A 24,633-nucleotide genomic window follows, 5' to 3' on the forward strand; every position below is an offset into this window, starting at 1 on the left:
GCTGGCAGCCATAGCCACCACTGCGGCAGCACTAGGCCTAGCTACTTTGACGCTTGCTACCGACCTTCTTGCTGTTGGGTGCTTTTCACTATTCGCAACTTTCACGTATGGTGGCACTGTCGTGCGGCGGCGGCCGAAACAATCGAAAGATTATACTCGCCGCTGGCTGCCGCCTGTTCGGGTAGCGTATTGGTGTTGTGTACGCTTTTCCTTCACCTTTGGTTGATGTTTTAACACGTTCAAAGCTCCCGTGGGATCCTGAAGGACATTTAGCATGCTCAGAATGAGCAAACATAGAAGTAACCGTATTTGCTGCGTGTCGCAATGGGTGCCGAGTGGTAGTTATGCGGTACGGGATGTGAGCCTTCACTCATTCCCACCGGCTGCGTCCATAAGGAACAAATTGATTATTAAGCTGCGGATTGGCAAAGCTGTCACAGAAGCTATGAAGCTTTGCAGTGCGCACTTTATGCGGGAGGACTTTTTGGGAATATGACAGATGATTGACGATTCCGAGCATTTGAAATCGCAAATAGACTCACCTTCATAAAGACGCAGGCATAGCTCTATATTACGCGCAGCGAAAGAAATAATGCGCAATCTTAACTCAAATGTGTTGTATGATGACTGATGCTTGCGTTCTTGCCACTCACGCCTTTGCGGCTACATTGGAGCGCAAACATTCTCCGTGAAGCCTTGTACCTGCTTCAGAATTTCTCATTCTCGTTCATGCATTCGTGCTCTGCAACACCGACTTGACATTCCACCATTTTTGAAAAGAGAGATGAGTTTCTCATTTGTGCATCGAAGCAAAGTGACGCAGGCGTAGAGGGACCCGGAATTCGTACCTCGTCTGCCACTTTGATGCGTGGCTGCAACAAGTGGACAGGCACGCATGACTGCACTCGTAAGGTAACAAATCGTAGTCCAGCAAACGTTACAAACTACTGTGCAGTGTTCATGTAGGGAACCCTCATCTGATCTGCGTGTATATTATTTTATAAAGATAACTGGAAGAATGAAGCTAGCATTGCCGCGGACCGGTAAATATCGGCTATATCGCTTGATCTGTCTATAGGCAAGACGCGGTATAGGACTGAAGCAGGCTGTAAAACTACCGCAAGACTGAAGCTTGCACAACACGCATAAAGCGCAATAACTAAATTACAAGGGTGAACTATTATCGTATTAGCTCGCAAGAGCGGTCATATATGGTTTTTTGTTTACTTCTCGTGTTCAACATCCAGCTTTGTGAACACAGCCAGAGATAACTAGACAAGAAATTTTTGCACACAAAACGCTGCTTTAGGGCTGCTTTTCATGCCATCAATGTAAAGGACTTCGGTCGCGCGACACCAGGAAGGTTTTTTCTCTCGACACGGCGGCTTATTCAGGCGGTCTAAGTAACAACTTGCAGAGAGCACCATACCGTATAAAAGTTTATGGCACCCGTTCAAAGAGGTCAAATTAATAGAATAGCAAACAGAAAGCACAGTCACTTTCTTAACACCGTCGCGGTAAAACTGAAACCACAGCTCGTGTGGTTTGCTTCGAAGCCGCGAAGTTTGTATGCAAAGGCCTTCAACAGTCACCGACATCGACGTGCATACTTTTATGCCGCAGCACACAAGATGACCAGCATTTAGGACTTCCTCGCCTTCAAACAGGCTTCGAATCCTGCCTTCTGCTCGCCCAATATGAGCCATTATGCAGGCTAATGACAGCAGGCGTGTAAATTGAAGAGACATTTCAACATGACGACGCGAAACAACATGTCACTGTGCAAGACGACCGCAGCACTGCACTGACTGCTCTAGTTCTTAATCTCTCGGACAGCCATGTTGGATTTAAAGGGACCCTGAAACGCTTTTGACGATTTTCTACAAACGTACTGAGTCGTTAGAGTAGGTCCTTCTGATCATTAATTGACACATCTAAGTGCTCCGCGTAAAGCATGTAATTTATTATAAGGTTTTAAAAATGCACATCGCTGCCGATCGCAGCACACTGCTCGGCGGAATTTTAAGCCGCCCCTAACCATATGACGTCAGTGGGGCGAGCTATCCGATTGGCTGACCAGGGCGCGTGATCGATAATTTTTCCAACTTTATGGTAAACAAATGATCTTTGTAATAGTTGTAATGTTAGTTAATTTGTTTTTATAAAAAGAAAGTAACATAAAGAGAGTGCACAAGAACAATTTTTCAGTACACTTAAGCACTTCCAGCACACAGCAAGTGTCGTCTGCTTGTGTTACAACATACTCCATTTTGACGAGAGCTCCGCGGTCAGAGTCAGTCTCAGTCTTTTCGCGAGCACTATGATTCGACTTTGTTGCCTTGTGGACTGCAAACGTAGCGACTGGCAATATGTCAAGCTGCGACATCGTGTCCCTCTGCAAGGCAGCGTACGAGCGAACTGGCTGCTGCGCATCGGACTGCCACTATCCGATCGGCGCCAGGATTTGCGCGTTTGTGGCCGTCACTTTACACCGGAAGATTACTAACGCAATAGCGTTTCGCGAGTCAGGTATTAGGGCAAACGCAAGCGCAAGAGGACAGGGTCTGGCCGCTTGACCATATACAGTAGCAGCAACGAAGTGTATTCTTCTTTGCTGCTGGTGTGTGTTTTTCGCAGGAGTGTAATCATCAACGCGTTGATTTTATAAATGTTTAAAATGTTTAACACTTGGTTAGAGCAATATTAGCGCTTTGTTTGGCTGGTTAAGCGCTGCGCCAACAAGTGTCTGGACCGTGCGACCGATCAGGCCGCTCACGTACGTCTACGCTAAAGTTCCTTCATCAGCTTGAGTTTATGCCTCCAGCCATTCGCCGAAATGACTTGCCTGCGGTTACCGGAATACCAGACACGTTCGACGCTACGACAGAATGCTCGCAATGCACGCTACTTCGATAGCTGTCGCTTGGGGTCGACGGCCAAGCGGCTAGCGGAGAGGTCTCGCGCGGACGGGGGCGGGCTCCAAAACAACCGGAAGTGGACGATGTGACGTCGCATCGTGATGCAGAACCAGTGAAGGCGGAGCTTAGCCCCGCTCGCTCGGCGAACGAGTTGAGGAGGAAAAGCATGGCTAGGGAGGAGGGTAACTTCTGATCGCTTGTAGCTCCATTAATACATAACGCTTCACTTAAATTCTGGTGCGAATGTTGTACTTAAGCTGTACCCTACGCGTCTACAAAATTTGCCCGAACCGTTTCAGGGGCCCTTTAAGGTGGCGCCCCCTATAGGCCGTGAAAGTTGCGAATAATGATTCGCCTATGTTAGCAATGGCGCCATCTCTGCCTTTGTAATCCTCGCTAGTGGCTTTGAAGCGTGGAAAGCACGACCATGTTGCATAATGCTGGTTCTCGAAAGTCAGCTTTGCCTCAATAGAGCTTTGTTACATGGTGAAGCATATACAAAGTATTGTGGTGAAGCATACCAAGAGTGGGAGGAGGCAATTGTCACAGGACAGAGTATGTATTGCTTAATTATGCATGCGTGCACCCGCCGTCTCCTGTCATGTTACGAGCACTGATATGCCTAACATTTGTTCTGGCAGGCCTTATGAGCTAGTTCAGACATGGCTGTGTCAATTTGATCCCTTGGGAGCAGTAAAAGCTAGTGCTTCGAAAGGTTGGTTGGGTATCGGCGACAGAAGATGGTTTTACACCGAAATGACTCGTATCTATTCGCAAAGCCACACGACACATGGGAAGCCGACAAACTGCCTTGCAATGAAAGCGAGTTCTTGGCGCCATTCATAGACGAATAGTCTCTTGTGGAGCTTCCAGCATTGTTATTGGGTGCAATACACATTTTGTCTAGTGCGGCAAAGCACGTCAAAGCACATCTGTTATTTGTAATGCACATAAGACATTTGCCATCACTTTTTGCCTTGTGCCTGATGACGCAAATTGTTTTAGCTCATTTGTAGTTTTATGGCTGTCTTACGCCTAGGCACATATCTTTATTCTCGTTAGCCGACAAAATTTTATGTAATTGTTTACAAAATTAAGCCTACCCAAATAAAAATGTTTGCAGCATATGGTGTGTGGTGTACCACCTGTGGGGAGGCAAGCTGTTGTTGCTGTTGTCTTCGTGCCTTGCTTCATTTAAAGCAGCACTTAATTATTGCACAGTAATAACAAGCTTCGCCAAATGGCTGCAGATTACTACTGTACTACTCCAAATGAGACAAGTTTTTCTACACTCAAACTGCTCCAAAATGCTACTGTGGCTGCTCTTAAACTGCTCCAGAACTACATTTTTCCTGCTCCAGAAATTGCACCCAATCCTAAACTGGCAGGACCACCACTGCATTAACCTCCCTGCTTTCAAGACTTTCATGATGAAGTGTTACTTCCATGTGGAGATCCCGGATAGGGTACTTGTTTGCACACACTGTACAGTTACACATGTGCATAACAAACATAAATATACAAATGACTGAATATAACAAAGCAAATATAAAGTGTTTCTCACTAATATCAGTGTGTGTGAATACATGCTGATAACAAATATCGGATGTAACGATTGTATTCTCGTGTCAGATTCTACTTAATTATAACGAGGTTTAACATTAGTTGCTATTAGTTACTTTTAGTGAGCTGCTGTTAACAAGCTTTTTAGCGACAGCAATTATAATTGCTTTAAAGGTGTGCTGCAACGCAAAGGTATTGAGGGCGATTCCACGAGAGACCAAACGTGCATGTCCGTTCAATGTTTTTGATTTGTCTTTTTTTAGATGTCATGCAGGAATATTCAAACTACACAGAACCGAAAATATTGTTCTTAAAGGGCATTCCCAGCAAGCCAAAAACATATTTGAAGGTGGCGGCAAGAGCGTCCTATTGCTTACCACAATATTTTCCAATTTCACAGCCGAGTTGTATATGCAAACCAAGAATGTTGTGTCGAAAAACCTTTTGGCTCATTTTAATACGCTTCACAGTAAATCAGTTCCATTTTTTTTGCGGTCCACAAATGAAAAAGAAATGTAACAAAATTCCGAGCATCGGCCAAATCAGAAAATATTTTTAACTGATGAATCTTGGTGCATATTATATTTCACACAGAAACTTGAAAAAAGTGTAACACAAAATGTTCTCTTTACAATATTTATGTGAAATATTATTTTCCTATGCGAAAGGCAAATGAAAAAAAATATAGTTATACAAGTTTTTTTTCAAAAAGACCCATTTTCGAAAAATAAGATAAACTCGGGCTCTTATTTTTGAAAAAAAGAAAACTTGGATGGAAATATGCTTATGTCGGGCAAAACTTGGGCGCAATAATATGTTTCCTCATTTCCTTTATGCACAAAATATAACAGACCAAAGGGGCCCACGTTGGAGTGCTGGCTTCAGTACCTTTGTTAGTCGTCTATCAGTTTGCATTGTACACAAATCTGGTTCTAATTTCTTTGCTGCTTCAGAACTTCGCTCTGGCAGCTTGTTTTCAACAAAAATGCATTGTCAGATTTTATTTGTGTCTAGTGGTACAGGGGTGGGGAGCCGCTGCCCTCTAAAGTGCTAATGCATACTGAGTTTGCACCCTACGACCTCTGTGAGCATTGCACTTATGCATTCATTATTCGCTTTTAAACAGCATGTAAGACACCGCAAGTGCATGGTGTGGCTTACCTTGCCAAAACTTGCCTGGTGCACACAGTAAATCACCTGTAAGCGGTGCCAAGGCTGGCTAATCCGTAAGCGACGGAGCGGTTCCATAATCAGCAGGTGTGCCATTATGGAGGTGCTACCTCACTGCCTGCTCCCCATCCCTCATGTGCAGTGAATACCGGAGCCTTCTTCGGCACCGCTGCGTGCGACCCACACTGTGCTTTTTTCAAAGTTATCAGAGTCATTTCCCATGCCATTTATTTTCTTTCCTGTTATCACATATTTCGACTTGTCTAGCGTTTTGCTACAGCTTGGTCCAAGTATGCTCTGCCGATTATTTACGCTTACACGAGAAGGTTTCTAAGAAGAAAAAATATTCATTGCATAAATGTTTGTATTTTGCCTCCTGCGGCCTCAAGGAAATGCTATCTTCATCTAGTGACACTTGTGTTGAAGAAGAGTGCACAAAGTGTTAGATGAAAAAACACCCATATACTGTCACATAGCATATGTCAGCAGTGGTGAAGCGAGCCATTCCTTAAGGAAGAGGTGATTGATGACTTGAACACGTACGTCCACCTTTGTTCCGATGTTTCGCCATTGAAACCACCATCTTCCGTTCACAAACGCAGCAGACAATCTTATGAAAAGACAAAACGGGCCGAGATTGAAAGTGTCGTGGTGACAAAGATACGCTTAACTCTAAACACTGCATACGGAAGCGTAGGTGCACCTAAACCGTCGGTGACAGAACGTCATGCATGCCCTGGCTGGTTAAATAGCATGAAGCAAGCGTACAAGGCTTCAAAGTCCTATCAAGAGTGCCTCCATCTCTTTACTTTTGTGCTTGTGCCACCAGAAGTTGAAAATAAATGTGTTCAAGAGGCAATCCCAGCTGTCACAACGTACATGCTCAGAAATTGGTGTGAGAAGCATGGAATGTGGTCAGAGTTTGATCCGTACATAAGGTCAAGGTCAAGCCTGTCAGATGTACAAGCTGCGCTGGACTGCTTCACCAAGGACGAACTTGAGTGCTCTCAGCAGAGCCCGACCAAGAAGGACGTTGTGTCAGTCATCACGAATGGCCAGAGTGAGTATGTCTCATAGCAGTTTATGACTCATTCTATCCATGAGATGTTCCAGTTGTTCAAAGCAGTTTACCCCGAAGTGCCATTGCCCTGTCAAAGTTTTGCAGCCTGTGTCCAAAATGAGTGCTGCTCACACCACAACAAGAAGTTTGCATTTGCGCTTATTGCACTAATGCCAACCTTTGTGTCTCTGCCGTTGAGAACATAACAGGCATTGAAATCTCATTGGAAGGCATGAAAGCATTGTGCCATTGCAGCTCCCCAACCACAGATTATATCTTAGGTGAATGCGAGCGCTGCCCATGGAGTGAAAGCCTCACTTTGCCCGTTCTGGGAATGCTTGACGAGGATGAAGTCACATTTGCTGTTTGGGAAAGTGGTGACTTGATCAAGAAGACGTTGTCTCCAACCCTCTTTATGAAAGAGCTCGGCAAACAGGTGACCAAATAGATTCCTCACGAATACACGCACTCAAGCCGTGACTATTCATGAGGCAAAGAAATGCAAGCGGAGCAGAAGCATTGTTCTGCATTTAGATTTTGTGGAAAACTGGACGGTCCTCTCAAATGAAACACAATCGTACCATTGGCACAAGAAACAAATCTCACCCATTTTCATCTGTGTCACCACGGCAAGGAAAGCAACACACAGCTTTATAAGCAGCATGTGTCACAACACAGTGTGCCGGCCTGCCACGCCTTAGGTTGAGTGCACAACGTGTTAGATGAAAAAACACCCATCTACTGTCACGTAACATACGTCAGCAGTGGTGAAGCGAGCCATTTTAAAAACGGGTACCAACTGTATGAGTTGTGCCACTCCAAGTACACGTCCGCAAGGTTGATATTTCCCACTACTGAGCCTGGGAAGAACGCCTGTGACGGTGTGGGTGGACTGCTTAAGCACCAAGCTTCCCTGTACAACCTGAGGTCTGGAAGCACTGCCTGCATTCAGTCGGCACGTGAAATGGTCTCCCAACTTAATGGCAACCTCAAGAATGTGGCCCTGCTTCATGTGCCTGCTGCAGCCATCGAGGAGCATCGTCAGCAGAAGTCAGTGGAGTGGAAGTCCGTGCCGCGTGTGCTGAAGATTCAGTCGGGGCATTTGGGGATGTGTGCGCGCGATCAGTGAAAGGGACATGCATTGCCCGCTGCGAGAACTGCCACTACTAGCCAGCTGATGGTGATTAAACCCTTTTGAAATACTTACTGCAAGGGACACGCAAAAAAATTTATTCGAGCACCACAAGTATTGTCGAGTTTCTCCTCTCGCCTATCCCAGAAAACAAAGCAGAAAACACATTCTCTGTTCTTGCCACAATAAGAAACCCAGGTTTCCTTCATTTGTGGCAACCATTGCCTTTTCTTTTTATAAAATAGAGTAAATGTTAACAAACCAGAACGAGTCATTGCGGCACTAAAGCCAGCACGCTCAACATGGGGCACTTTGGCCCATTATATTTTGGGAATAAAGCAAATGTGGAAACACATTATCGCAACCACGTTTTGCCCGATATAAGCGGACTTCCATTCAAGTTTTTCTTCATTTTTTTTCAAAAATTGCAACCGGAGTTTGTTTACCTTATTCTTTGAAAATGAGTGTTTTTGAAGAAACTTGTTCATTTAACCATTTTTTCCTTCTCATGTGTTTTGCATAGGAAAATAATATTTTGCATAAATGTTGCAAAGAGGAAATTCTGTGTCAAATAGAAAATGTGGCAAGGTGCATCAAAGTTGCAACTTTTTTCTGATTTGGGCCATGTTTGGAGTTCTAAAAGAAATTTATGTTTGTGGACAACTTTAAAAAAATGCGTGAATAATTTACTGTCAAGCACATTAAAATTGGCAGAAAAGTGTTTCGACGCAACATAATTAGTTAGCATTTAATTTAACCATGAAATAAAGAAATGTTGTGGTAAGGAATAGGAGGGCTGCCACTTTCAAATATATTTTTGGCTTGCTGGAAATGCTTTTCAGGAATAAATTTTTGGTTTTGCACAGTGTGAATACTCCTACATTACTAAATAACAGACAAAAAAAAACTATCAAGCAGACATGCATGTTTGAACTCTTGTGAAATCGCCCTTGAGTGTGTCTGGTACATAAAAACTCTTTTTATCTGTATAAGAGTTGTCTATGTGTGCTAACTCTACCAACAGCCTGATCACCCAAACAAGCACATTGTGCTTAAGATTAGCATTATAGTACAATGTTATATTTCTTTTTACTTTGAACAGCTTTTTTTATAGCCTACTAATTTTACTCAAATCATGCCACTACTGATTGATTATCTATCTGGCAGACATAATTAGCACCAAGAACCAAAGCATTCTTTTCAATAATTAAACTATTACATTAATTAGGTACAAATATTATGGCACATGTTTATATTGAACGGTGTAAGGAAATCATAAGTCTAGTTCCGTGTTTCAACATTTCAAAACTGCCATGTAAGCCGTAATCATCATTATTGTCAGCTTCTTTTTATGTATACTGCAGGACGAAGACCTCTCTTAGAGATCTCTAATTACCCTTCTCTTGAGCTAGCTGATTACAACTTGCCTGCAAATTTTTCTAATTTTATCACCCCACGTAATTTTCACCACCCTCGACTGCGCTTCCTTTCTCTTAGGGCCTGTTTTGGGACCCATAAGCTGAAATAATTGGCCTCAAATAATTTGCTGAATTTACCTTATTACATGCACAGCCCTGTGAAGCACGGTTCTTGTTGCAGCCTTCCTGTGATGTAGCAGGGCTAGGTTGACTGATAGATTTGTAGTCGCTACACAACATGGGCCAAATTACTGTAACAGCTGCTTTCCAATACAGTTATTCTTTGCTGTTCATCAGCATTTTCAAGCATTATCAGCATGGTTAGCTGGCCATGAATGATGGATAATAATAACAGAATAGTCAAAGTTCACTCTCTAGGGGCTGTGAAAATTTCAGAAAAAACGAATGCATGCCTTTTACTGCCCCCAAGGGCTCAAATCAGCATAGGCACATCTGAAATAACTCTGGAGGCCTGTCACTACGCTTATTAGACGTATCGGTGCTCGTACTGTGATAGAAGACAATGGGTGCATGTGTGTATAATTAAGGAATACATACCCTGTCCCATGACAATTGCCCCTTCCCACTTTCGGTATGTTTCACCACAATATTTCCCGTATGCTTCCGTGTGTAATACAGATGTATTGAGGCGAAGCTGACTTTCAAGAACTGGCATTAACCCCTTCAGTCAGGTATTATGATCAACTATCAATACTAAGCCGCCGTGGTTGCTTAGTGGCTGTTGTGTTGGGCTGCTAAGCGTGAGCTCAAGGGATTGAAACCCTGCCACGGCAGGCCGATTTCAATGGAGGCGAAATGCAAAAACACCCGTGGTACTTAAATTTAGGTGCACGTTAAAGAACCCCAGGTGGTCAAAATTTCCGCAGACCCCTACTACCATGTGCCTCATAATCAGAAAGTAGTTTTTGTACATAAAGCCCCACAATTTAGTTATATTAATTGTCTATACATGTGTGAAACATACATACATTCTGCCAGGGTGATTGAGACTCCACTGAAAGCAAGTCAAGGCGGTACGACTCTTTGTGCATTTATGAATATTTCAATATTGCAAAGTCAGTCATGATACGTTTCTTCATAAAATGAATCACCCGCTCGTATTACATGCACAAGTTATTTATTGGCAGCAAGCATTTCAAGAAAGAAAAAATATATATTTCAAGGTTGCTGTCAACATGACACGTGTCAAACATCACATAAAACATAGTAGTGCGTTCACCAAAGCGGTACTCTGTAAAGTGTGGGGTCTCTCACCCGTGCTCTTGGGACAAAGGAACGACAACACAGTAGTGCAAACAATCACAAGGGCATTTATTGCACCTTTCATAGATCAATGCCTGCTAGCCGAGTTGCTATCCACAAAACATGCCGATGGGCGCGCGACAAATCTAGAAGTCCGACTTACCGCGACCTGGTAGCGAGCGAATATGTTCGCCCCATGCTGGATCCCAACGCCTGGTCATTCGCGTGTACGGTCACGCGGACGGTGTCCAAGGCCGCCACGCAAGACTGTCTCGCAGAAACAGGGGTCGCTGCACGCGCAGCACGGCACGTCCGTGCTGCTTGCTGTCTCGAACCCCCAAGAGAGCAAGCGCCTTCCTTTCGGCGCCCGAGTAACCCCGCAGCGGCGCGACGCTCGCGCCATCTCTCGCACCGCGCTTGTACCACTCCGACCGCCGCGGGCGCCAGGCCACGTGGCGGGCGAAGCCGCCCTGCAGGAGACGAGCCATGCGGAAAAACTAGATCTCAGGGGAGGCGTGAGAGTCACGCATCCCCACAAAAGATACACATCACTCAGAAGTAAAATTAATTTATGTTAGCAGAATGTTCAATTTACCCTGAGCCTAATGTTTGCACTCTATTCCTTGGTACCACTGCACAAGACGGGCAAACAAAGGTTGCATCCATAGATGTGAACGCTGTGACTGAAGGGGTTATGCAACATGCCGTGCCTTCTGAGCTTACAAGATATTGGAGAGGGTTCAAAGGCCGAGTTGGCGCCATTGCTAAGGGTGACGAATTGTTTCTATGAAAAACACAGCAATATACAAAAAGAAGCTTGGTAGCGAACATCGGAGTAGCTAGGCCTAGTGTTGCTGAGGTGGTGACTGCGGCTGCCAGCGGATCTTGCATGCGAGAGCACCGGTTCGAGGAATCGAGATAATCAAAATGGCGGCAGTGGTGGCTACAATTAATGCTGTTTCCGACCTTCGGTCGTGGCAAAAAGTCCGGAAAGTCGGACATTGAAGGTTTTTGCGTCTGAAATTTCAGAAGTTTTTACATCGACTCTATGGGGCACATGGCAGCATCGCCAAGTTGTCCGAAGTATAGAGCATGTCCGAAAAATCGGGCGTCCAGAAAATGTGTCGTTGACTGTAGAATTGAGCAAAAAGATCCCTTACGTTATTCCGGCTATGGTCTCATGTGTTGAGCTGGCGATGACAGTAGATAACAAATGAATAGAATTCAGCTAAATAAATCCTTATGTTAGACTGGCCGTGGTTTCATGTGTGTCTCCTCACCAACTATTATTGGGAAGGGCAGGCAGACTCCTACATAATAGCCACTGCGAAATGCTGATGTTCTTTTGTATTAGTGAAATGTTGCTAGAAAAATACAGTGAGGTCTCTTGATAAATACAGATGGAGATATGGTGACCAGGAGAATTAAGGAAAATACTTAACCTTGAATGTGCAGTCGGATTAAATATGAGCTACAGCACATTGCACATGGTTAAAGGGCCTACAGGACTCTTCAGCAGCGATGACTATAAGTAAAAAAAAAAAAAAGAGATGGAGAACTAAACACCGTTCCAATTACTGGTATTTATTAAAACAATTTCTCGTATGTCGGCACTGTGTTGCGGCTCATTTTGAATGCAGCTGTTTGTGAGCACCATAATCTGTGAGCATTAACCCTTTGAGGGTCGAATTATTTTTAAAAAAACTTTCCCAGGTGGTCAAATTACGTTATTGCGGATCTTGAATGTACAAAATGTATAAAGTCGGGAATAAATACTAAAAAATAATTAGGAACAGTATTTTGGTGTCGGAATCACTCAGAACTGCAAAATGGTCAATAGTACTTCCGAGCGTGGTACTCCTTGAAACACGGGTCTACGCACAGCGCCTTATCGCAGTCTGCACACCTAAAATGCGTGTATGTTCTCTTGGAGCGAGGAGTTGTGTTGGCGCACACATGACATCTCTGCGTGCGGCTGCCTTGGGCAGAGGTCTGATGCACCCTCTCGCGTAAGCGCGTTGCCGCGGAGAGCGAGAATACTTTGTGAGCGGTGGTGATAAACAAGCTAAGAGCAGTGCCAATCAAGATAGAAATCAACTTCTGCCGCCTCTGCGATAGCGTGCCAACAAAGAGAAAAACCACGTTTCGCGCACCTCCGTTGCGATCACGCGGCGGAACCGAAACTGCGAAAGCGCGTTGCCACTGAGAGCGAGAATACCTCGCGATCGCGGACGTCGCTGATAAACAAGCTAAGAGCAGCGCCAATCAAGATAGAAATCAACTTCCACCGCCCTGCAAGAGAGTGCCGACAAAGAAAATGGCGTTTCGCGCGCTCCGTTGCGATCATGCGGTGAAACGGAAACCGCCAAAGGAGCGTTGCCGCAGTCTGAGCGACGCGCTGAAGCTAGCAATCAGTTCTGTTTATCTCCCCAAGAAGGTAGAGCAAATTTCAAACGCTTCTTGTAGGTGCTAAGAGGTGGCAGCACCTGTCGGTGAGCCCACATCGTCATTATGGCGCGAAATTTCAAACGGAGGGTCGGAACCGTACCCGTACGGCAAAGACCTTGCGGGACAGAAAACCGCTGCCGTACATGTACGGCGAAAACCTTCAAAGGGTTAATGCTTCAAAACGTGTTCTATTGTTTCCAATCATTAATGGTTAGTGATTGATTCTGCTTGGCTGTGACTGTGCATGTGTCATTCATAGCATTTTGGCTTGCCTCAATTCCTGTTCTTTCTTTTTCTGTTTTTCAGGTAGTCTCAACTGTGCCTCATTTGTTGCTGGCATCATCGAAGCCATCCTCATCGGCTGCAACTTTGTGAGCAACTTCTCTTCTCAATTGCTTCTTCTTGGCGCTTGCATCTTTCTATATCCAAGTGGCTATGGCTGCGCCTGTATGCTTTGCACGGAAGCAAAAGCACGCTGCACTTGTAGATATCTTCGGTTGGATGTTCTCATTTGTAAAGTTCAGATGCTGTGTTTAAAAGCCTACTCCAATGGAATTGTGGACCACGTAAAAAGCAGTTTCAGATAATTTAGACGTACATCTGCTTTCCTTGCTTATATGCTGTTCCCGGGTATCAGCAAACAGCTGCTGCACGTCTGCTAGCCACAGAGTTAGTATACCTTGCTAGCTGCTTCGTGCGCTGTGCCAGCGCTGTTCCATGCCCACAGTGTTCTTCTAATGCGAAGTATTATATGAGTCAAGCCAGTTTTCTCTATCTGGTTGTCTCCGTTCAACAAGCAGAGCCTTGATGCATTCCACCTCCGCTCGTAGACAAGAACATTGGGGTGACAAAGCTTAAGGCGCAGATATAGTCCGGCTTAATGGAAACGCGATCCACGTGGGGCGAAGCTTTACGCTATGCCGGTGAAAATTGGACGCTCTACAGTCTAGTGCTGCTGGCACAGGAATAGAACGTGTCCTATCGCACACCAGAGCTGCTGGGACCGGTTACATTGCACGCTACCTGACTGAACAGCAGCATGCTGACCTATATGCAGTTCGGGTTCGCTGATGCGTGCATATAAGCTCCTCTTATGCGAGCATCTTGAACTTGCCCCTTCGACAAACAACAAAGCTCTGGCTCGCTTCCGCACTTGTGCTGCGGGGCATATTTAAAGTGGAAGGTAAAATTTTTGCTCTTTTTACGTCTTTGGCATGACATATCCGACTTCACCGGCCACTGCTTGGCACACTGTAAATGCCTGAGTCGTTAACCGATCAGAACAACTACCGCCATCTGTAGTAAAGGATGATAAGTAGCTGAAGCTCGGCCTGGCAAAGGGGTCTACCTTCTAGCGGTTGCCCCCCCCCCCCCCAAAATCCTATGTACGTGCCTGATATATGTGTGCAGTCAAACCCGGCTATATCGAACTCGCAAAAAGACGCCATCAGTTCGATATAGAGCATAATTCGATATAAGCCTGCTAAATAGTTGGATGTCATAAAAGCACATACCATTTATAAGATCATTTTATTGTTGAAACTAGCTTAGTTTCGCACGACGTAGTCCTGCATTTTCTTCTGCTTGGGCAATTTCACTGCCTGCGACGCACGCACTTTTCCACATGGTCAGCGTCGGAGCAGCTGAGGCCGCAACCTTCCGCATTCGCGCAGAAGCATCGACTAGCGCGAGCGCACCAATCACTTCGGAGGATGTGGGCCAAGGACAGGCGTTGCTTTCCTCATTGTGCCCACTTTCACTTGCACTCGGTACGATGTCGGCAATGTAGTCTTCGTTTTCGGGCTCTCCTGTGGTCATGACACCATCATTTGCGCTCACAAACTCGTCCACTGTTGATTCGTCAACAGCTTCCGGAAATTCTGACAGCTCGCTCCAAACTTCGGAAACATCGGCAACGGCTTCTTCGCATTCATCAGGATTTAGTCATCACCGAGCACGCGAAAGTCGGCACGGCTGAAGCAATTTCGGATGAACCACTCGCACACGGCCCTGCGTACACGTCGGGCGCCACGGGCACCGGATCGCGAGTTTGGCCGCTTTAGCCGTAATCTCCCCCTTCAAGATCGTGCTGAGTGCTCCTCGGAATCTTGTACGCTGTGGGGACATCTGACTTCTCATCGCGTTCAATCCTATTTATGATTTCGAGATTCACGACAAACGGCGAATTTTGCCGCTTCATCACGGCAACACTGCGGGAGACGGCCTACAAGGCTCACACACAATGAACCAGAAAAGCAGCGAGACAACTCGCACTTCCGCCATCCTGCACGACGAGGGCACAAGAGCCTCTGATAGGCTGTCTGAGGAAACGCTGCGGGCGGGCCAGGATCATTTTTTTGCAGGGGGGTGTCGACGTCTCGTCCGAGGCAGGGCGGTCACGGTAGGGAGAGCGGTTGGATGGAGCCGCGCCGCCGGGTTTTCCCGCCACCGGGAGAAAAAACCAACTTCCGGGAGCACTTTCTGCTGCTTGACGTTCGATATATCGGGAGTCGCTGCTTTTTTTGTTCGATGTAAGCGTAATTTTTGCTATATATACTCATTGTAACTATACCGTGTCCAGAAATTGTTCGATATATAGAATAATTCGATGTAAACGGGTTCGATATAGTCGGGTTCGACTGTATATGTATGTATTAAAAGAGAGAGAGAGGCCACACTTTGTTGTTCTTTCTTTTTCGCAAGCTATTTCTTTGCCATTATCAACACCATTACCCAATCGTTGTTAAACACCATGTAAACAACCATAAGTTTAACTAGCAGAGAGGGAATTCATATGCTTGCACCAGTCAGTCATTACTGCTCACTTTCCTCCTACTATTGTGTGATCAGGTGTGCCCATCGGTCCACACAGGGGCGTCTGTGTCAGCAGGCATTTGGTGCGTTGCGACACCACGTACCCAAGCACACGAGGGTTGGACCCTTCCGCGTTTAACCATGTGTGGCTTAGCCGAGTCTGGAGAAAAGGGGATTTTGGGGGGTTTAGCGGATGCTTAGTGTCAGGACTTTAAGGACCCTCGGCAGAGGCAACACACCCCATCAGTCTCGGCTTCACATAGACAGCACCCCCGGAATGACCCACCCAGGAGAAGTCGGTAGTTGCCTTTTCCTGTGTCTCTCTCTCTCCCTCCAACCTTCGTGTTTCTCTCACTTTCCATCTTTCCTGTCTTCTCCTGGCTTCCCTTTACTTCCAGTTTTTCCAGGCAGCAAGGGTTAACCTTGTGTGAGTAGCCAACCTAGGACAAACGAATGTCATATTCGTTTATAGTGCTAATGTACAGCTGGCGTTCGCAGGCCCTGTTTCACAGGTCCTGCAGTGTCCCCTTGTAGGGCTTGACGGTGGGTGCCTGGCGTTACTGCCAGAAATTACTATCTTATGGCTGCTCCCTTCCCTTTGCTACCTGGTCGCTCCCTGATGAGGGGGTGCAGTGATGTCTTTGAGTTTTTTGGCAGTCAAAAAGAAACTTTCCCTCATTTCCATGTAATTCACTCTGAACAACCAGACAAACCCGTGCAAACAATCTCACCGTTCCTCGTTTCTAAGTCTTTCACCCAAGTTTTCGGTACAGGTTATAAAGCAACCAGGATGGCAAGCGGTGATCTCCTCTTGGAGCTCCGCAACCAGAAACAGTATGAAAAGCTACCTAATCTAGTATCATTTGGGGACTCTCAAGTTACAGTAACCCCACACCGTACTATGAATACCACCTGTGGCGTAGTCTCAGATGATGATCTCTTGCAGCTGACTGAAGCTGAACTCCTGGAGGGCTTTGGTGAACAGAACATCATCAGCATTAAACGAATTAAGATTAGGCATGACAATAAGGAAATCGAGACCAAACCCCTTATACTTACTTTCAGCACAAGTGTTCTGCCCGAGTTCATCGAGGCCAGGTATATCAAGCTTCGTGTTCGGCCATACGTTCCAGATCCCCTGCGATCTTTCAAATGCCAGCGTTTCGGTCACAGTTCACAGAGCTGCCGAGGCCGCCAAACCTGTTCGAAATGCAGTGCTCATGAGCACACCTCTGAATCTTGTGAAAACTCCCTCCACTGTGTAAACTGTGATGGGGAGCACGCTGCATACTCGCGGTTGTGCCCATCCTAGAAAAAGGAAAAGGAAATTTCTACAATTAAAGTAAAAGAAAACATAAATTTCAAGGAGGCATGCAGACGGGTATCCTTCCTGTCAAAGAACACCTTTGCCGATGTGAGACGTCGGGGCAGCGACACAACGGCTTCCGGCGGCTGTCCGACTCACACGCAGTGAATTGGACAGCCGACTCATTGCGTGCGAGTCAGCTGTCCCCCCCCCCCCCCCCTCCCCCCGTTGCAGCTCGCGCTGCACCGCCACCCCAACAGAAGGGGCCTTCAACCTCCAGGCCGGTGGCCTCAAAGGTCTCGCCTCCCGAGACGAGGCCTTCAGGTCAAACCCAGCGCTCGCAAGAGCGCATGTCCAGCACCTCACAAGAAGCAGTGGACACAACAAACAGCCAGATGGTGCCACCAGCGCCTAAGGAGCGGCGAGCCTCTCTCAACCGCGCTGAAAAAGACAACTCACGTCACGGTGCCTGGAAAGGGCCCATGAGCTTACCTCTGTCTCTCAAAACACACAGCACGATACACATTTATCATCATGAAGACACAAGAGACACATATGAAACCCGCACGCACAAACATTCTTCATCAGTACATGACCTATCGTAAAGACCACAACGAGGTGAACGCCTCGTCTCGCACTGTAGCAATAGTTTTTGACAAGTCAGTAGCTTGTCGTCATGTCACCCTTCAGATGCCCCTTGAGGCAGTGTCAGTTCAGGCAATTCTTTTTAACCCTTTGAGGGTCGAATTATTTTGAAAAAAACTTTCCCAGGTGCTCAAATTACTTCATTGCGGATCTTGAATGTACAAGATGTATAAAGTCAGGAATAAATAGTAAAAAAAAAAAATTAGGAAGAGTATTTTGGTGTCGGCATCACTCAGAACTGCAAAATGATCAATAGTATTTCAGTGTGGTACTTCTTGAAACACGGGTCTCCGCACAGCGCCTTATCACAGTCTGCACACCTAAAATGCATGTATGTTCTTCTCTTGGAGCGACGAGTTGTGTTGGCGCACACATGACATCTCTGCGTACGTGCAGCTGCCTTGGGCAGAGGTCTGAGGCACTCTCTCGCGTAAGCGCATTGCCGCAGAGAGCGAGAATACCTCATGAGCGGCGGTGATAAACAAGCTAAGAGCAGCGCCAATGAAGATAGAAATCAACTTCTGCCGCCCCTGCGATAGCATGATGACAAAGAGAAAATCACGTTTCGCGTGGCTCCGTTGCGATCATGCGGAGGAACTGAAACCGCGAAAGTGTGTTGCCGCTGAGAGCGAGAATACCTCGCGAGCGGTGGTTATAAACAAGCTAAGAGCAGCGCCAATCAAGATAGAAATCAACTTCCACCGCCTCTGCAAGAGAGTGCTGACAAAAAGAAAAATGAAGTTTCGCACGCCTCCGTTGCGACCACGCGGCGAAACCTAAACCGCAAAAGGGGTGCTGCCGCAGTCTGCACGGTGCGCTGAAGCTAGAAGTCAGTTCCGTTTATCTCCCCCAAGAAGGTAGCACACATTTCAAGCACTTCTTATAAGTTCTAAGAGGTGGCAGCACCTCCCAGTGAGCACGCATCGTCATTATGGCGGGAAATTTCAAACGGAGGGTCAAAACCGTACCCGTACGGCAAAGACCTTGCGGGACAGAAAACCGCCGCCGTACATGTACGGCAAAAACCTTCAAAGAGTTAATAAATTAATCACTGTATATTGCATATACATACCCCCAAATTATCATCTCCGAGAAAGCGATTCTTGTAACCTAATTGATCATCTCCCGGATCATTTTAAGGAATCCACTTATCATGACATCTTATAAGATTTTTAGTATAGATGAAGCAGTAGCATATTTTACTTGTTTTCTACTCGATGCAGCTGAAAAGTTCATTCTACAAATGCAAGGTCTCTCATATAATATAAAAGACGGGTCCCCTGGTGGAATGAGCAGTGCAGACTGGTGCGAAGAAAACGAAACTAAGTGTGGTGTTTGCTGCGTCGCTCCCCGACTGCAGAAAATCTCATGGAATTTAAAGTCGTAAAATCACAGGGAAGGCGCACGCAGAGACAGGCAAGGATGGCTTGCTGGGAGAGGTTTCTCTCTGGCATCACATCCTACACGCAAGAGTACGGTATGGACTACGAAAGCCAAAGGGGCAGCAAATCCACCCATGCATGCGTGTCCTATGCAGCCATGCATGTCCTATGCAGCAATCGTTCATCCTTCTCGGAATCCGATGTACTGCATCCGGAAACAAGTATCTCTATGGCTGAGGCCTACGTACTATTGTCGGCTGTGAAGCCTATAAGGAAATCAAAACTCCAAAAAGCAGTTATATATACAGACTCCCTAAGTGTTGTGAAGGCCTTGATGTCATTCTGTAAGCACTAAAATCCAGTAATTCATGAACTCTATTCCGTCCTGTGTAAAGCGTATATATCTAATCAGCATGTCATTATATGCTGGGTGCCTGGCCATAGGGGCATCGAGGGTAACGTTCTGGCGGACCAGGTGGCCATGTCAATTGCATCGCATTCTGTTAATCCTACCGCTGCAGTCCCTGTCACAGACCTGAGGCCCTTCTTATGAAGGAAACTGCGAAACTGCTGGCAACGCTTGTGGGACGTGGAAACAAATAATAAGCTGCACGTAATAAAGCCACAATTAGGTTTCTGGCCTTCTGCAACAAAATCACGCTGAACAGATGTCCTATTCTGTCGCCTCAGAATAGGACACACATTTGGCACCCATAACTTTTTACTCACTGGAAATGTATCTCCAACCTGTGGTAGATGCGGGGAGAAGCTGACCGACCTCCACGTCCTCCTGGAGTGTCAGGAAGCCGAATCTGAGAGAACAAAACCTTTTCCCCTAGCATACCGGCAGCACATCCCCCTTCATCCTGTAGTGTTCCTTGGCCCAGAACCACTCTTGGACACCACAGTCCTAGGTTTCCTGAAAGATGTTGTGTTACATGTTATTAGCCTCATACCTTCGTAGCGCTTCCTCTCTTCAGAGGATGCTGCTGTGATAGTTGTTTTGTATAGCACATACCTCTAGGCCCTTGTGTTTCAAGGGCCCTGGCAAGGCAGTAGTGCTCTAGCCAATTTTAGCATCTCGCATATTTTGTATATAGTATCATTCTTTCACAATGCATTTTAGTGTTCATAGTAAACGTCATTGCCATAATATTATTACACGTAGATTTTATGCAATTTACATAACTCTTTTATGCCCCTTTACAGCCACGTCACATTAACTTCACAGAACTCATCAGTGCACTGCGAACCCATTAACACTAGCATGGCACTCTTTGGCCATACCTTGCCCTTGCGCCACTAAACATCAAACATTCGTCCATGTGCTCATCTCTACACTGGCTCATCGTCTTTGCCTTTCTCTGTCTGTTTTGCATTTGTGGTTAGCCGCTGCCACATACAGCTAAAAACAATGTTTATTAATTACTGAATCAGTTAGTTAAAGGAACAGAATAGAGCAAAACTTAATGAGGAGTTTTTTCAAAGTGAGCCAAGTCCGAAAGCCTAAACTAAGCCAGAATTGCTTCTATTTGAAAGTGCACCTTCATACACTCAGGCCTATCAAAATGTAGCAATTTAGGCCACTAAGACGTGTTACAAAAGTGTGCTTTCATTCTAAAATGAGCCAGGTCCTTCTTATGTGCCAATCAACATGAGCCAAATACACTTACCCAATTGCAGCACTCCAACAACACTATGTGACTGAACCGATGAGGCATCTGCCATGAAAGTTGCCACACCAGGATATCGTCTAGTTGTGTTTGTGTTCACTGGTGAAAAGTCTTGGGCTGTGGATTATGATAGCTGTGAGCAAGTTCGCGGCAGGTTGGCACGCAGACAGAGTCCTTCAAAGATGCACTAGCCCAAGAAATATTGTGGCACACAAGAGCACGTGGCTGCAGTATTTGTGGTGTTCCAGAGCAGCCACTGTGGCCACGCATCAAAGCAAACCTGCATAGGTAGCTTGAAACAATGGTGTTGGTGACATGTGCTGGGCTCGATGTAGTGAAAATACCGTCTTCTTGCATCCAACGCACAGATGCAAGGCTGCTGCAACACAGAAGCTATATGCTACCTAAAGAAATGTGCACTTACCTTTTTGTAATGCGATCTTTGCAGGCTCACGTAATGCAGCAGATGAGACGATGCCACACGTCTAGTCCTTAGTGCGCTTGCGCAAGTTTGCTTCGATGCACGGCGATGCTAGGGCTTAACGGTGCACAACCACGTACTGGCGCCGCAGTCTAAAACGGAGCGAAAGTTTAAGCTGCTAGGTGTTGACACGAAAGAGGACGTCAACGACAGTGGAACTGAATTTGCAATCATGGATTTATCAGTGGTACAAGACTTTTCTGGACTCATACCATGTCCTGGGTGCGGCGAGAAAACACTGATGCTTTTGAAGGACCCGCCAAGGAGTATGGGCTCCGTGCAAAACTTGTGCTGGAGTGCTCTGTGGCATGCACAGAGCGATTTTCTTCCCCAAGAGTGGCCGGTGATGCAACAATAACACCATTCGAAGTAAACGTCGAGCTATGAAGGCCATGCAGAGCATTGGTAAGGGAGCAACAGCCCTCTCCGACTTCTTTGCCGCGTTGAACATTTCTCATCGTGGCTTACACCACAAGACCTACCAGGACCATATGAACATGATGGTTCAAGAGTGCCGCAGTGCTGCAACAGATTGTGAGCCTGCAAGTATGGCCCAAATCAAGGAATTTTACAAGGACTTGGGAAACCCATTAGGGAACATAGATGTCATTTATGATGAAGCCTGGCTGACACGCGGCCACAGTTCACACGTTGCTCTTGGGTGCATCATTGAGATGCACACCGGGCTCATCGTTGACCATGTCGTGCTGTCCAACTTTTGCTTGGGCTGGTCACACGGTCCAAAATCCAAGAGCAAGGGCTTGGCACGCAAAACGTCTTGCAGAGTGCCAGAAAAACATTGAGTGCAATGCCAGGCAAATGGAGGTGCAAGCTGCACTGCTCATGTTTCAGAGATCCCTTGACACGTACAAGCTGCGTTACACGACAAGGCTCTCTGATGGGGACAGCAGGACATTCCATGCCTTGACCGAGCAAGCTGTTTAAGGCTTCATCAAGATAGACAAGAAAGACTGCATCAATCTTCGTGCACAAGCGCATGGGAGCAGCTTTTTGTGGGCTGGTTGACAAAAAGAAGGCCCAAGGGGAGCCACTTGGAGGAAAGAGACAGCTCACCCAGGACAGGATCAAGAAGATTACAAATTATTATGGCTGGGCCCTGAGGGGTCACAAGAATGACGTGCCCGGCATGAAGAGGGCAGTTGAGGCTACCCTGCACCAGATGTCGTCAACTGATGATGCCCCCAAGCATGACCTTTGTCCCAAAGGGTTGTAATCCTGGTGCAGCTACAACCGAGCTATGGCAAAGGGCGAGGAACCTCTAGCACACAAAAACGGCCTGCTCCACTTTGTGTGCGAAGCTTTGGAGCCAATTTTCAAGCGGCTGGATGAGGAAGCCCTCTTGGAGCGGTGCAGTGACGGCGTGATTCAGAATGCTAGTGAAGGCCTGCATTCCGTGATATGGGGTCAAGCCCCAAAGACAGCATGCCTCACTGCACTGTGTCCAGATGGCAGCAGCTGAAACCATCAGCCGATTCAACCAGGGTGTGACAAGAAGCAACACTGTAATAGCCGAGAAGGTGGACTACAGTGCCGGCAGCTGTATGGTGCGCCGAAGCCTTGAAAAGAATCGTCGGGGGCTTCACATGTCCATCACGGACCGGACAAACAGAAATGCTATGACAAAAAAGCTTGCAAAGAGGCACAAGCCACCAACAGACTCTGCTGCCTACAGTCCTGGGCTTTTATAGGTCTAAGTGTGACCTGTGCTGAATGCACAATTGTGTGGGTGTGCAAGAAATGTACTTTTTTTTTTTAAATTTTAATTCTGGGATTTTATGTTCCAAAACCAAGATATGATTCTGGATTAATTTTGACCACTTGGGAAGCACTACAACACAAGTACATGACTTTTTTGCATTTCGGCTCCATTGAAATGTGGCGACCACTGCTGGGATTTGATCCAAATTTTTTGTTGTAGCCATAAGCTTTATGCAAAGGACACATTTCTTTGTGGCCATGAACTCTGTGCAATTTTATTTGCATAGGGATGCCATTTGTGTGCCTTCTGTTCAACAATGAACTAAGATAGAAATGTGAAGCGCATGGTGTTAGCTTTCTGGCATTACTTTCAACGACTATACATGATGTTGTAATCAATATCTCAATGTTATTTTTGCACAATGGCCACATATGTGTCATGAACTTGTTGCTGAAAGACAGGGCTACATGGTGATGCAATTCATATTGCCATATTGTTAGGCCATTCAAAGTTGCAGTGAACTGAAAGCTCAAATTCGTTTTTCTCAGCTTTATTTCTTTGGACACCACACACTGCCTTACGCGGGATCTTCATATGTTCTTTCGAAGTACCAGCAAAATGTTTGATATCAATATATTCGTGTCGAATGGATCTAGCCGGTGATGCTATTTATTTATTTCTAATGTTGTTGGCTAAATTCTAATTGCCATTAATTGTAAATAAAAATTAGCAAAAATATTTCAATTATGTTTACATTTTTTTTGCATTATAAGTGCACTGAGAACAATAAAAATAGCATCACTGGCTAGAGCTACTCTCCGGCGTTCTGGCCGTATACTTTGTTTTTGCTTTTGACAAAGTTGTTGAAAAGTCCCGTAAGAAATAAACTGAATATCTGTATTAAAACTTTGCATCATTTGTTCTAATGCAGATATACAAAAAAATTCGATATTTGCGATGAGCAGGAAAAACTGAACAATACCGTTAAATATCATCCAGTTCACACTAAAATGAACAAAATTGGTTTTGGAACCCGCGTCTCCCCTTAAACATTCACTGTCCATGATGCTTTTTCAACTCTTAATTTCTTTTCATTCTCTGGGACAGTGTGGATTGTTTTCGGCGAATATCAAGCTAGAATTTCCTCTATTTGAATGTTGTGGCAAAGCCTTTGCACCTGTGTGTCAGTTTCATGTCGTGGATTTCCAAGTATATTGCAATGTGTGGCACCCGAATGGGCCAGACATGACAAAATGTTTGTGAAACTTTGCTAGGTTACCTGCTTGGTTCGTCTAGAATGCAGAGTAGTCATTTATCAATAGGTCATTATCGAACAGACCCGAATACACACCATTGAAATCCATGACATCACGGTGGCTGGTGTGGAGATTTCAATCTGGGATCACCACCTGTCTTTTGTATTTGCATACCTGTTAACTCTGGAAAATCTTTCATAATGTTTACAAGTTCAGGCTTGTTCAGCAATTCTATAACTGTTTCACCCAGTTTTACAAAAAATAAGTTCTGTTTATGGTAAAGTTTCTCTCGTCGGATGTTGGCCATATCCTTGGATGTTTTCTCCTGGATGGACACCAGAGCGGTACTGTTTGAGCAATTTTACTTAGACAAGCTTGAAATTG

At 45.7% G+C, this 24,633-nt stretch overlaps 1 protein-coding gene across 2 annotated transcripts in view; it reads left to right on the forward strand.

Annotated features, from left to right (window-relative positions):
* Positions 1-24,633, forward strand: part of Trs31 (trafficking protein particle complex subunit 31) — a 106,578-nt gene that overhangs the window by 22,584 nt on the left and 59,361 nt on the right. For both annotated transcript variants that reach the window (XM_075672947.1, XM_075672945.1), the window contains exon 6: positions 13,279-13,343. In XM_075672947.1, coding sequence (XP_075529062.1) covers positions 13,279-13,343 — 65 coding nt within the window. The remainder of the gene's footprint in view (positions 1-13,278; positions 13,344-24,633) is intronic.

The sequence above is a fragment of the Dermacentor variabilis genome, chromosome 10 (assembly GCF_050947875.1).
Source record: "Dermacentor variabilis isolate Ectoservices chromosome 10, ASM5094787v1, whole genome shotgun sequence".
Lineage (NCBI taxonomy): Eukaryota > Metazoa > Arthropoda > Arachnida > Ixodida > Ixodidae > Dermacentor > Dermacentor variabilis.